Source organism: Alternaria dauci, chromosome 10 (genome assembly GCF_042100115.1).
Source record: "Alternaria dauci strain A2016 chromosome 10, whole genome shotgun sequence".
In the NCBI taxonomy this organism is placed as follows: Eukaryota; Fungi; Ascomycota; class Dothideomycetes; order Pleosporales; family Pleosporaceae; genus Alternaria; species Alternaria dauci.
The window spans coordinates 1692541-1706756 of NC_091281.1; the positions used below are offsets into that span (position 1 = coordinate 1692541).

General features: G+C 52.4%; 3 protein-coding genes across 3 annotated transcripts; 1 reads left to right on the forward strand and 2 right to left on the reverse strand.

Annotated features, from left to right (window-relative positions):
• Window positions 1–5883: 5883 nt before the first annotated feature.
• ACET3X_009965 (uncharacterized protein) lies at window positions 5884–7759 on the reverse strand (the record flags this gene model as incomplete). The annotated part of the gene is made up of 3 exons (XM_069456138.1): window positions 5884–6220; window positions 6270–7453; window positions 7634–7759. 3 exons carry the CDS (start codon window positions 7757–7759, stop codon window positions 5884–5886), a joined length of 1647 nt encoding a protein of 548 aa, XP_069302798.1.
• Window positions 7760–10566: 2807 nt separating this feature from the next.
• On the forward strand, window positions 10567–11111 carry ACET3X_009966 (uncharacterized protein). Its single transcript, XM_069456139.1, has 2 exons — window positions 10567–10757; window positions 10827–11111. The coding sequence occupies exons 1-2, from the start codon at window positions 10643–10645 to the stop codon at window positions 11003–11005; spliced, it is 294 nt and encodes a 97-aa protein (XP_069302799.1). The 5' UTR covers window positions 10567–10642; the 3' UTR covers window positions 11006–11111.
• A 166-nt stretch (window positions 11112–11277) lies between these two features.
• On the reverse strand, window positions 11278–13407 carry ACET3X_009967 (uncharacterized protein). The gene is made up of 2 exons (XM_069456140.1): window positions 12297–13407; window positions 11278–12246 (listed from the first exon to the last, which is right to left on the reverse strand). The coding sequence occupies exons 1-2, from the start codon at window positions 12888–12890 to the stop codon at window positions 11545–11547; spliced, it is 1296 nt and encodes a 431-aa protein (XP_069302800.1). The 5' UTR covers window positions 12891–13407; the 3' UTR covers window positions 11278–11544.
• Window positions 13408–14216: the final 809 nt, after the last annotated feature.

The following is a 14216-nucleotide window of genomic DNA, read 5'->3' on the forward strand; positions in this document are numbered from 1 at the left end:
GGCGGTGGTCAACCCCAAAGCAGTACTCTCCAGCTGCCTGATCTTGAGCAGACAATCATCCAAATCCTTGCTCAGGACTTGAAAGTGTGTCACTACTGGTTGTACCCAGAGGCGTCTTCCTTGGTGCTGTGGGGAAGCGTAAACCTCCCGTGAGAATGGATCGAGCTCAACTACTCTGGACGAGGAAAATATCACATCGACAGAAGGGTATTTGAGTGCACCAGCAGTGGTGCGCTTTCTCGAGCTGTATCGGTGAGACGACCACATGATAGCACCCTGTTGAGACGTCTCTTCATCGTGATGACTGGTGGCTTCAATGCTCCTTAGAGAGACCGATCTGTAGGATGGAACCTGCTTGTCGACCCAAGGTACTAGCCGTCGATCAGAGCTGCAAGCCTCTAGGTCTTGCAGAGAGACGGTGTCAATCGTTGACGTGGATACCTCTGGTACCGTATGAGTTGGTGAGCTGTACAAGACGATATCAACGGGATTTATCTTTAATGCCGAGAAGAGACGAGTCATCAACTCAATGTCGCGGTCTGGAGTCTTTAGGGGAGTAGGGGACGTAAAGTCGTGCTCTGGTTCCTGCACGGTACAGAGATCCACATGACCACCCGGTGAGGTTTCTACTCGCTCGAACGAGTCCATCGAGAGCGTCCTTGGAGAAAGTCCAGAACTTGTAGCTTTGACTGAAGAGACTGCCAACGAGAGGGGGACGCGGTCCCCTGCTTCAACATGATGTGTAAGAGATTGAGTTTGTTCTGCTGGCAGCGTCGAGGACGACATGATCAACACATCCGAGGTGTCGTCATATCTCGAAGTGTTCGACAGATTTGTTGTGGAGATACCCGCTAGAGGTGTTTTATTGGTGAAATCGGAGGGCGCATCGAACATGCCTTCGAGATCCTCGGTACGTGTGCTCTTTTGCTCGCTATCAAGAGTTTTTAGTCTCTTTTCCCAACGTTCGCGTTTAGCCGCAGTGATCCGGACTCCATCCATGGAAGCAGCTGGCTCTCCTAGCAAGGGCTGTGTCTTCGACAGAAAGGCTCCTGTCTCATGCTGCTTTACATTCTTCTTGAAGTTCCAATCAGCGAATCGCTTGGTGAGCTGTTTCTTGCTATGAGATCGTTAAGACGACTGCGCACCATGACTGGGTAGTGAGAAGTACCTAAGCTTAAGGCCATGGCTTTCTTGTAGAGCCTTTCTGACCGCATCCAAGGTCTTGTTCTCCTCGAGGTAGAGTCTGCGTAACAACGGTTCCAACTTCGTCCACTCCGCCTCACATAATTGCCTGGCCTTAATTCCTGGGTGACACGATGATTCGGAGACGGGACGTTGCTCTGTTACCACATCATCAAAGTTTTGGACCAACTCAGGCTGTGGGCGCCATACGCCGGGCGCTCGTAGCAAGGCTGAGCTAGGGACACCATGACTAGCACCGAGGGGGATCGCGTCAGAATGTGTGCGTTTCATCACCACGGTGGCTCGTGGGTGATGGCGATGGCGAGCAGCAGAGTCTGTAACTTGGAATTGATAATTGTAGGAAAGAGTAATGAAGCTGACATGCGGAAGGCTCGATGTTTAAAGCACCACGAGCTGAAGCCATCTTGGCTACAAGGCAACAAGCGATTGGCCGTCAACAAATTTCCTTGCATGAGCTGGGGGCTGAATGCATCACTGACCTATCAGTGACTCAAAATAGTTGCCTTGCATTAGCGCCAACACACCCTTCTGAGTACGAAGCTTGCACGTGATTTATTTGCCGACGTATCTACACCATGAGGTTAGCCTAGCCGCCAGATGGGTGTTGGTTAGTCCGAATACAAAATTTCCTTGCATGAAGCACTGGGAATTGAGGACCGGTGTAGCAATGACGGATCAGCCAAGGATGATCAAAAGTTACCTTGCATGAGTGCTTTCAGCAAAGACCAATCGTAAGAGGACGCTGAGTGATAGCTCATTGGATCATAGGTTGAAAATCCGCAATCGCCTTGTTTCATAGCCCCAGGAACGAGAAATATCCCGCATGAGTTGGCTCCGGAGGCGTCGATGATGCCGACGAAGCCACGAAGTAGGCTGGAGGGCACAAGTATAGGTCAAAGCTTCGCTGAGATTCAATCACACATGGCAAAGCTCCACTGACGTATATGTCCCTCTCACAAACTGTTTATATCATCTCACGCCAACCATCCAAACCACCGCTAGCCACCCACTTTTTTCGTCTGTCATCGAGCCTAGCAAGCTCACATACCATCATGGATCCGATTAGCATCACCAGTGCCGTCCTCGCTATCGTTCACATGACCAGTATATGTCTGAAGTCGGGTAATCAACACCTTGGTCCCTCGTGCCACACCTCCGCCACACTTCTCAGTCTCATCCAAGAGCTTTACTGCTTTTACGGTGCTATACAAAGCCTCAAGACCCATCTCGAGATCAACGAGCACGATACCATCCGACTCAGCTCACTGGACTGCCTGGAAGGGCCGCTGTCGGACTGCAACCTTGCGCTATGCCTGGTGAAGAATCAGCTAGAAAATGATACGTTCTTCAAACGAAAGCTTGTCGGCAAACACCGCGACAAGAAGTTGGACGATGCCATCAGTATGTTGAGGAAAGGACGCGGTTTGTTTGAGACTGTTTTGTTAGCGGACCAAAGGTATGACTCTCGCGCATTGTTCCCATACCTTGTAATCTCAATGCATCGCCTCCGGAGGCCGAGTGCACCAACAGCCAGATGTCACATGAACTAATCCCCAGTAGGACTATCACCACTGCCATCGAGAGATATACCATCAACATAGCTGAAGAAATCCGCGATATAAAAAACAAGCTCGAAGGTGACGGAGACCTCATACGAAGCCTCACCAGACAGCTCACTCTCCGGCTGGACGCGGCTAATGAGCGCGACGAAGAGATGAGATCGACCTTGCTGGAGATCGACAACAAGTTGCTACAGGAGCGTGGCAATAAGCGAAGAGAACCCCGGAGGCAGAGATGGTCGAGATGGATTGCCATTGCCAGCCAATCGGCTTTTCAGATTGCCATCCAGCTGGCATTTAACTGTCTGCTTGCGAGGAACGGTAGGATGTGATCTGTATCTGTAGCTTCATGGTCTTCTCCTGCCATACTTTGAAAATAGATTAGAAGAGCTCCAGCTATTGTCTCTCCTGTCCTGGCGTCTGTCGAGCAGCAAAACTCCCCTTCAATAGACATGTTACAATGTCCCCATCTGCCAACTACAGTGCGATGTCCTGCAATTTTGTCGTTGGTTGGTTGAAGCCTGTAGTTCCTACTGAGACTTCGAGAAATCTCAATGAATGAGAAACATGGTGTCCGGCCTGATATGCGCAGAATCTCTTTGATGTTGTTCCATGAGGTGAGGAATAAATGCCGCGCTCACAAACTGACTATGGGCGGATGCCTCTCCAGTCGCACCGTTTCCATCGCTCGTAGTGTCCAGATCTCGGAGTACATACAGTGCTTCCCCACCATACAACGCAGCGATTTGGTCTCCTGATTGAATTCCTGGGTAAGCGTATCCGATCCGACCGCCTTTCGTACTGAAAAAGGTATGTCCGCGCATGTATGCTAACCAAAAATGGCACTGTATATGTTCCCAACAAGGACCAGCATAAAACCAACCAGAGGGATAAGAGTACCACGTCGCCAATCTGGGCAGTACCTCGTGGTATACCTTCTTGGCTGCTTGAGTTATTCGGCAGTCCAGGAAGACAGACGTGATGAAATCTTCTGGGATATCGGTAACATCTTCGCTTTTCCCATAGAAGACACGGCGAGCAAGATCGAGACCTCTCAAATGACAATCAACAGCAACGTCATACAAAGCCATTTCCACTGCCGAACCAGGGTCATAGTGACCGTGATTCATATCAAGAGAGCCTTTGTGTTCCACAATCTCCTCAATTGAGTCCACCACAAAACCACGAACGCAAAGCACGTCTTCATGCAGCAAAGTACTCACGGGCGTCTTGACATGGTTCCAGATTGCTTCGCGTCTTTTCGGTGCTTGTTCATAACTGTTTTCCTCGAACAAAGCCCAACGAGAGCTTGATGATAGTTCGACTATTGGATCATTCCACCTTCCATCAATCGTAACCCTGCAAGCTGATTTCCCTGACAGATTCGGGCACCACGACGGCAAGTGCGGAGATTTACGTTCCAGAGTAGGCGTGCTGTGGAGCAGATCTATCCCACCAGGTTCGTCCATCAGAGCTCTGGCAAACATGATCCAAGTCTTCCAGTACTCCTCCCGACCTTGAGCACTGTAGTCAATGCATGAGGTCAACTTATCTCGAAACCCCTTCTGCACAAGTCCTGCTATTGCCCAAACACGGTCTACAGGCTCTTTTACACGCCGCCCACGCAGATTACACAATTCGATTCCAAGATCAAAAGCTTTCATCTCCAAGAAACCTCTGTTTCGAGCGGTCGATTTTCGATAGAAAGTGATGGCATAGCAGATACGGGCTGCGACAACATCATTTGTACTCGATGCGAGCTTTGATGTTCTTGCAAAAAAGCTGCTGTTGTAGAACCCGTCCATGAGAAAGTCCACAAATTCATCAAAATCCACCGAAAGAGTACCGCAAAGTAATGTTGCGGTACTTGGGAGAAGAATCTCCTGGAATGTCCATAGACGCCTGAACCATTCGTTATTGAGGAGCCGACTCAATCCCTTCCAAAAAGCTTCTCCATGACAAGGCAGCTCTTCCTTCTCTGGGTCAGAACATCCACGATCTGCACTAAATTTTACCATCCATGTCTGTTGTTTGGTCATCACTTCCTGGAATTCACCGAAGAAGACTTCAGTTTCCGGAGTCGAAAGACCCATCCATACGACAACAGCTGTCGCCCCGGAGTATATATCGCGCATCAGTGGTATTTGAATACTTTTCTCTTCTTTATCTTCTTGATTGATGCATATGGCGTCGATCCAGATCTTTCGAGCTGTCGTATTCGTTTGGTATTGGTGTAGGTAATACAACATCTCGAGTGCGGTGGATGTAACGACGAGAAGACTACCGCTGCATTTGATGGTAGTCCAGGCTAGCGAACTTCCCCAAACATACGAAACTGCATCGTAATCAAGGTCCTCGGTAAATGTGTACTGTTCGATCTCTATCTCAACAGCCCCGTCAATGCATTTCGTAGTGAGGAGGCGTAACTGATTCTGCCGAAGTTCCCGGTAGTTGTACGAGGAGCGCGGAGGCTCCAGATTTGAGAGAATTGTTTCCATCGCTTATTCACGTATTGTGATACTGTGCTGATCAGCGCGAATGGTGAAACGAGAAGCGAGAAGCGATGGTCCTCGAGAGAAAATGTGAAGATGTGACAGTCAGTAGGCAGCGATGGATCTTCAAGACCACAGGCGCACCAACATGGTCAGGCTGAGCGGGGTAGTCCTGAGGTATAAGACTGTCGGCGTTGTGAATCTCAGCCTGTCGTCTTACTCGACTGGGTGTCAAGGAGGGGGCAGTGCAAGCCACATCGGCCCACCATTGGTATTGGCACTCGCACAGACTGAGGAGGGCAAGCACATGAGCTTGGAAACACAGACGTCGTGGGCCAGACGCAAAGCCTGAGCGTCATGACTCGTTGCTTTGGCGTAAACGCGGAATGGAGAGTAGTAGGTTGTTGGGGCTTGAGGGGCAGTGTGTCAGCCCGGCTAGGTGCGAGGGGACTAGCTTGTGTTAGCGTCTTGATATACCAAGAAGACGGAGAGCACGTAAGATTTTATAATGGATCTATTCCTCATTTCCTCAGATGCGCATCCCTGCAGATTATGCAATCATAGTAAAACAATCGGGTAACATGAAATCTAAACACGCACTCTTCCTCCCGACCATTCTCACCACGCACCTACAACTTGATAGGATACTTATCCCTAATCACTTTTCCGTACCTAAACAACAGCGCCGGCACAGGAATAAAAGCCACAGCCAGGAAACCCATTAAACTGTTTCCCCAGCCCAAGCCCAATGACTCGTACATGGTCGGTCCCGCAAGCGGAAGCAGCGCGCCGAAGAGACAACGCAGAGCTGTCACACTAGCAATGGCAGACGCAGCGAATTGAGGGAAGCAATCGATCATGTATGTCTGCAGCGGCGCAAAGATACCCATGAGGCCGAAACCAAAGGGGACAAGGGAGATGATGGGCACGATCCAGTGCACATGGTTATGAGCAGTCCATCCATATCTGGTTATGTCAGTGGGAGTTGTGCGCGTGAGGTAGGAAAAAGACCTACATGAAGAAAGAGATTGGAATCAAAGTTCCGAAGAAGACACAGAGCGGAAGTCGCATCTCTGGTTCGTAGACGCCCTTGTTCTTCTTCGCGAGGCGGATGATCGTTGCATCGCTCGTCTTGGCTACGAAAGCGATGCCCATCAAGTTGCCAATTCCGACACCCAAGTACGCGAGACCGGTGATTTCGGGCGACCAGCCATATGTCTGGACGAAGACAGATGTGATGGTGGTAAAGAGGAGGAACAGCAAGCCGAAGAGGAAGGACACGTAGAGTGAGCAGAGCAACACAATGGGTGATCGGGTGAGCATCTTGAGCGGTCGTGTAATACCATTTCCGAGGACAGCGAGAGGACTGAGCACAGCAGCGTCTTTCTCGTATGTCATGATGTTCTGAAGCTCAGGGCGGTTCAGCTCCTTCCGCAAACGCTCCGTCTTGCGGTTAAGCAGCACGGCGTGGTACGTTTCGCGATTGAAAACGAACAGGGCTCCAGTCAAGAGACCGCCGACAATGAGTACTACCCACATGTCCCAGCGCCAGCCAGCACGTTGCGCAATGAAGCCACCGCAAATAGGACCGAGGATGGGGCCGAAAAGAACGCCCATGCTGTAGACGGAAACAGCTGTTCCACGCTGCGCAGGAACAAACATGTCCGCAATGACACCAGTGCCGATTGTCAGACACGCGCTGCCTCCGACACCAGCGAGAAACCGCATGCCGATGAGTCCACCGAGGTTAGGTGCAAGCGCGCAGCCAATGGTGAAGGCGCAGAAAAAGACATTGGAGCAGTTGAGCACGATGCATCTTCCATAGATTTCTGACAGCGGACTCAGGAAGAGCGGACCAAACGCGAAGCCGAGGACGTAGACGCTGACGGAGAAGGATCCAAGAAGCTGCGATGTGTTTCCGAAATCCGCATTTACGAATGGTATGCCGGGTGCGAAGATGGACGAGGCAAGCGGACTGACAAAGGTGATGGCAGCGACTAAGCCGAGGAGTGTGATTTTCCTCCTTGTTGTGAAGTTGCGAGGGTTCGCTGGATCGTCTTGCGAATCCCAGCCAACTAGGTTGTTGTCGAGGTCGGAGAGCGGGTACTTTTCAGGTGCGAGCTGGTCCTTCTTCGTACTCTTCCTTGAGAGGTGCTTTTCGAGGTTTGCGTCGATCTCATTGTTCGTTTCTTGTGGTTGCTGAGCGGTGTTAGCTGTTGTTCAGGGTGTTGTCGATATGATTAGTGATGGTGCAGCAACCAACCACCAGATGCTTGGACTATTTAGCCTGAATGCCTTTGGGCTTCTGCACGCTGCGCGACGAATCGCACGCTGACGTCAAGTCTTCAGACTTCGTAACAAGAGAACTGAAATGCTTACTTTCTCTTCGACGGCCTCTTCCTCTTCCTTGTCAGGTCTCGCGTCGCCCTTCTCCAAATCTGGGATATGCGTATCTGAGCTGCTCCTCGAATGCCGGCGATACTCCTCCTGTGCGGATGAAGGCATCTTGTGTCGTGTTTGTAGCAGTCGCTACGATACCTGAGCGAGGATTCCTAGCCAGTCAAGAGGTCCGATGGCTGTTTCGTAAAAGTGGCGTTTGCGGCTATGTCAGTCGTGGTGCTCTCAAAGGTTAGTTTCGAACGCCTGCAATTGTGGTGGGCAAAACATCAATCCAGGATCCAAGCCAAGTATATAGCGAAAAAGACCCCAGGCAGCTGCATTGCGAAATGAAACTCCGTCCGTGGCTGCACCCTGGCCATGGAGTCTGGCCCTTAACCCCGCGGTTCTCGGCTGCGACTAGGCCAGAAGCGCAAGAGCAGAGGGCATGATCTCGGTCAACGGCGTTAGCTAAAGCGCCGGATTACTATAGTACGTTCCTCAGGTGCGGGTGGGATAAGAGCGGTGCGTCGGAGGCGATTAAGTACCGGCAGTTCGTAGGGGCGGAGGCCAAAACCCCCCGCAGCCCTACGGAAACTTAATCGGTGCGAAGCATCACGCCGCCTCCTTGAAATCCTTGACGGGCGGTATGACTCTTGAAGGGCGTAATGTGCATCCTCGTGCATAAAATCCGATCCCAGGTCCGAAGTGGAAAGGGCGTCAACGCCCGACAAAGTCCCTTGTGTCCATGAATCCGTCTCTTGTTGCTCTTTTCTCGACTGTCGCTGCCGGTTGGCGAAATAGTTGCGAAGATGTGAGCAGGTGACTGAGGGAAAAAAAACTCTGAATGAAAGTGGAGAGAAAACACACACCATACCGATACTCTACCTTGCGACCTCGTCGTCAGTGACTGGAGTGTTTGCTGAGGCGCACTGATGATCGCAGACACGTCTTTAAATTATCCAGCCACGGCGCTATTGCGGCCGCTGTACCTTGACTGTAGCTGGGTGGTCTTGGGTGGCCGGCGTGGTCATGATGCTGACGACAGCCAAAAGCCATCACCGTAAGGCTTGGGCATCGAGCGCATAACACACAGATACAAGTGTCGCCAGCCATTATGACATTTAGAAGAACGTCCGTCTAGATGACGGGAAGTCGCAAACCTATATGTTTCTAACGGCTGGCTCGGCTCTCCTCTCGGAACGACGCGGTGCCGGAGCCAGGCAAAGAAGCGCCGCGCAAATCTGTTATCAGTCAGATAGTAGTAGGAGTCTTCTAATGCTGCTGGATCTCAATTGCTATTATTGTTGCAAGAAAGTTTGCGGACATTGCATGCGATTCCTACTCTTGCGACGGACTCGTCGAGTCTGACCCGTGGCATCAGCAACGCATCGGTGCCGCGTCACCACTCTCGCTTTTTCCATACCATGCAACACACTTCCAAGGGTTACTCAGCGCTATCATGAAAGTCCTTTCTTTCTCTGTATGGGGTGTCAAGCCGGATCCTACGGCACGGCACGGTCCTTGCAAGCCCCGCTGCCTGTGGACCGTTTCGGAGGGCGCGTGCTGACTTCACGAATGGATGTACAAAAGAGGATAGTCTTGTGTTAATGTCTCGCACCCAACACGCTTACAATCCACCTCTGAATCCGCTTTTATGTTAACCGCGTCTTGTTATGGACACCTAACACGACGTCACGATACGCCCTGTATTAGCGCAAGGCAGTGTTTGTGGGGAATGAGACATATGGATGGCCTCGAACTAGGATCAGGGCATGAGAACGGAACAAGTTTGGAGAAGAGCTGACGAACTGAATCAGTTACTCGGGACACACAAGGAGATGACCATCTGGTGTTCCCCGATCTGGAATTCGTTTCATGTCAGCGCGTGGCGGCGGCCTGGGAGATCGACAGCAGCCTCGTTTATGCTTACGGCGCCCTGGCGGCTGAATGAGACGACGACAGATGCTTCACGACCGACCATTGCCGATCAGGCGGCTCTCGTGTGACTTTGGGAGCCTTTGAGCGGGGGAGTCACGATGATGAACCTTGATCCTGCCACCTTGTTGCGAAGACGGCTAAAACTTTTCCAGTCAGGAAGAACGGGTATGGAGTATGCTTTCGATGGAGCTATACAGGGCGTAAGGCCCGGGTTGGAAGAGAATGAGCAGTTTCAAGATGCTGAACATGATCCGATACCACGCCATCGAAGACAGGCTCTTCCCAGTTATCTAAACCTACGTTGTTTCCAATGTGGCTTTGGTATCGGGACGAGAATCTGCGGATGGGACGAGGAAAAAACAGAGCAAGAAAACTTCTCATGGTATATCCATGTAATCGCTGGGGACATCAGATCTTCCCTGCCATGAGGCAAGCAATATCTGGTGAACAATACATTTGGGGGCTATAACTCAGACACCAAGCAAATAGCAAGGAGAAGGAAGACATTCCGCAAGTCTTTCACAGCGATTCGCCCGATCAGCTTCCTCGTACGACCTGAATCCATGACGAAGTGGACACCAAACAAGGTCTTCCTTCCTCCTGCCGCCGTCTTCACACTCCCAGCTCCACAACCTCCACTCTACGCCCCGTCCCACCTGAGACCCAAAGAAACATCCAGGACTACCACGAACCTTGTAGTATAAACGAGCTCTAGGACTTGTCCACGACGATCTTAATCCCATCATCGCAAGGATGTGCACTGCGATGTCGCGTCCCCATCACATTCTGCCCTGCTACGATGCCCCTCGGACCGAAACCAAAATACTTGGCCCAAGTACATCCCTTGACGCCGGTGACGGAGATGTAAAACAAATGAGCTACGAATACCATCATCGTGCAGAGGAAACGAGACAGATGGGAAGCCTGAAGAGAGGAGGATGGGTATATAAAGGGATACGTTGGTCGGTTTGAACAGAGAAACCATCACACAACACTTTATCCATTCATCTCTACAAACCCACAATCCAACAATCTTTAAGAAAGAGAATATTCTCATCAAACCAATACACCATGTACTTCTCCAAGCTCGCCGTCTTCGCCGTTGCCACCATGACCACCACCACCGTTCTGGCAGACAACTGTTTCGCCGGCTACGCCTACTGCAGCGGCAACCTCCTTTCTCAAGGTGCGTCTCCCCCTTTCCCTCCTTCCCTCCTTTCACACCTCCCCACTATCCCGGCTAACACACATCCAGGAGACTACGCCTCCACCATCTACCAAACCCTCTCCTCAGCCGGGCAGCCGACCGACGCAAACGCCCAGGCCAAAGCGTTGTTTAACTGTGTGAACAATGGGGCGATTCAGTTTATTAGGTTGTGTGAGGGGAACTGTGTGAATGAGCCGTTTGGGAGCCAGGTTAGTGATCATTGTTAGAAAGTTTGTGCGGGCTATGGGTATGGGAGGGGAGGATATGATTGGATGGCAAGAGATGAGGTGGTATGGGGAGGAAGGGAAGGATGGGGATGATGTAGTGGGAGAGGTTGATTAGAAAGAAATATCACGCTCGTTTATTATACCTTGTGGTTGAAGACTTTTTGCTGGTCTTATTGTTGATGTTGAGTGGTGGTCATGTGAGATTTACATGTATCTCAGACAGTGAAAGCCAAAGCGGTAGAATTGTTAAGGAACAGCCATCATGCCAATCGCATCGCATCGCTCATATGTATTCGTGAACAAGTACAGCTCAAACTTTTGTCGTACAAAAGAAGTCATCCCGCCATTACCCTGCCTTCGCCCAGCTGAAATCCATGTGCGCACAGAGTATCTGCTTGCCATACGAAAGCATAGTCCAAAGACCTAAACATGAAAGGAATCCACCAGCACCAATACAACAAAACAATAAGCAGACATCCACCCAATACCCTTTTATGCTAAGCCCACATCAAACGCCGAAGCGCTCGTCACCAACATCCCTACCCACTCAAAAGATCCCTAACGCTCATCCCCCGCGCCCCACTCCAACTCCTCCGATCCGTATTCAACATCATCAACGCCTCCGTCGCCTCCTGATCCTCCCGATCAGCCTGCGGTTTCAGCGCAGGACTCGTAAGCGCAAAATGCAGCGACCCCAGCGCCGAGCCCGGCGCGGCCAGGGGCCCCGTACTTGGGGGCCCATTATGGCTCTGGAACGGGTTACTAAAGTGCGTTGCGGATGGCGTGTGGGCACTGAAAGCAGGACTCGGGTGGATCGAGGGACTGGTGACTGTGGAGCCTGGTCCGAGCGAGTAGTGGTGTGGGTCTGAGGGACGCAGCGCGGGGGAGGGGTTCGCCGAGTACTGGCCGTTTGTGGTGTGGGTGGTGCGGTCGTGGGGGTAGAGGGCTGGGGATGTGGTCGTCGAGTGTGTGTATGCGCTTCGGTCGGAGGGGTAGATGGCGGGCGAGGCTTGGGCGAAGGTGTAGCGCGACTCGGTGGGTGGGAGCGCGACGTACGTGGGGGATACGGCGTCGTCCATTTCCTCGTCTTGGTCAGAGGCGTCGTCGTCGTCGGAGCGCAGGCGACGGGCTGGGGGTGGGGGGAGCTCGGACGTGGCAGAGGAAGGGGAGTCGCGGCGTGAGTTGGCGGTTTTGAGGTCCGAGACGCATTGTTCGAGGTAGCGCATGTATTCTATGGATGCCTGGGGGGTGTTAGCGTACTGGAGCAATGTCATGTAGTATGTAGACGCGCCTGGAGGATGGCGAGCTTGTGCATCTCTTGCCCTCTGCACGCGGGAATCATGTCTTTGAGGACGCCAAACTCCTCGTTCATCTTGGACCTCCGCCGTCGCTCAATCAGGCTGTGTGCCGTCTTCCTGGCAATCTTGCGTCCCGCAGCCGTCGTGTTGCCCGCGTGCTTCTTTTTGGAGCCGGTAGTGGCAGCGGTCGTGGCCTTTGCATTCTGTGTTTGGGGTTGCGCCTTGGGCGACTCTTGCGTGTCCTTGGGCTTCATCTGGATGATTTTGCGTGATCGAGTGGGCGGCGGGGGCAGAGAATAGTCGTCCTTTGTGATGATGCTCTGCTGGGAGCGTTTGCGCGCATGGGCGGGCTTGGACGTCGCGACGGGCGACGAGGGGGACGGCGGGCGGTACGACGAGTCCGAGGCATTTTCAGACGGACCAGAAGAGCTAGCTACGCTTCCCCTCCCCCCCAGGGCAGCAGGCGGCAGGGTGAAGCTCGTCTCCAATTGAGGGGCATTGGCGCTGCTCTTGCCGGTGATGTCAGTCGAGGGCTGGGGCGTTGGGGGGAGGTTAGGGCGAGGCATGATGCGAGGAAAGGCGCTCATAGAACGTCGTCAGCCGCTGTCGAGGGCGCAGTGCCAGGCGAAGAGCGGCGGAGAGGGGATAGGAAGACGGTCGAGAAAATGTACGGCGTGCATTATCAGCGCTGGGGGTGTCGCGTGGGCTCATTTGTGTCGCAGCTCAGAGAGAGCGATCCCGTGGGTGGCCTGCGCCTCCATGATTGGCTGAGGGGGCCAGGATACAGTAGCAGATGGCGCCGTCCGTTGCGCCTCGAATGAGAACGTCACAACGGGAGCGTGGGCGTCGCGGCCGCTGTACGGCCTTTGCCAACCTACACTGTCTTGAACGTGTGGGCCGCCTGGAGAGGTGCGAGCAGCCATGGCGGACGCTGTTGAGGTTGCAAAGGAGCACGTGCTCGCCTTTCCTCCCCTCCACCCGGTCCTGTATACAGCAGATGCTGCCTTCACCCGCGGACATGTCCTGAAAAGGGCCGAAGCAGGTCGTTGAATCGCATTAGACGGTGGGCCATGGAGAAGGGCAGCAGATCTTCTGCGGAGATTGGTGTCGCATGTGAAGATGGCAATGCGCTATCGAACCCTTCTTCTGCGGACAGTCAATACGAGGCCCCACCATTATATCAAGGCAGTATAGCGGCCCATGTCCCTTGAGAGATGCTGCAATGCACCTACTCCAATCGACGACTGGGCGGATCGACTGTTGTCTTCACCCTCAAGGTACAGCAATCCATGGCTTTGCCAGTTGCCTATCTGGGCCATCGTTCACCACTGTATGAGATGTCATCTAGAAAGTCTTGTTACTTGACCCTAACCTTAACCCTACACCTCTGCCGTCTTCAACGGGTTTTCAAAGTTGCCTATTCAAGCAAGTCGTCCTTTGACCATAGCCCTAACCTTAACCCTACACCTCTCAGTTTTCAACGGTTGTCAAAGTTGCCTGTTTGGGCTAAGTCAGCATTCAACCAATAGGAGGCCGCCGCAATCTTCTGTCCCCGCAATTTCGTCGGCTGAGGCGCCATCTCGATCCAAGCCACGCGACACCAGTCATTCTCCTCTTCTAAGCCTCTCTGGCTTCGTAACATCACTCTTCACGCAAAATCGATAAACGCTATTTTATCTAGGCGACGTGACGTGCGAGTACGTACGTGCTGAGAGTCGAGAGACAGCCATCGCTTCCCCGCCCCAGGGGCAAGAGTCCTGGCAAGGCTGTCTAAATCGTCTATTTCTTACCATGGGGTCAACTAACCCATGCCATGCACGATGCGCATCGTACTATCATCTACCAGTGCTGCGTCTGCTTTCGTGCGCGACGGCGGTCTCGAGCACTTGAGCAACATCCATAACACAAGGTAT

Excerpts from the sequence above, each read along its gene's own strand:
- ACET3X_009966 (XM_069456139.1), top strand. The coding sequence starts at position 10,643 with ATGTACTTCTCCAAGCTCGCCGTCTTCGCCGTTGCCACCATGACCACC. Across the intron at positions 10,758-10,826 it reads CGGCAACCTCCTTTCTCAAG|GAGACTACGCCTCCACCATC; the intron begins GTGCGTCTCCCC and ends ACACACATCCAG.
- ACET3X_009967 (XM_069456140.1), bottom strand. The coding sequence starts at position 12,890 with ATGAGCGCCTTTCCTCGCATCATGCCTCGCCCTAACCTCCCCCCAACG. Across the intron at positions 12,247-12,296 it reads ACAAGCTCGCCATCCTCCAG|GCATCCATAGAATACATGCG; the intron begins GCGCGTCTACAT and ends AACACCCCCCAG.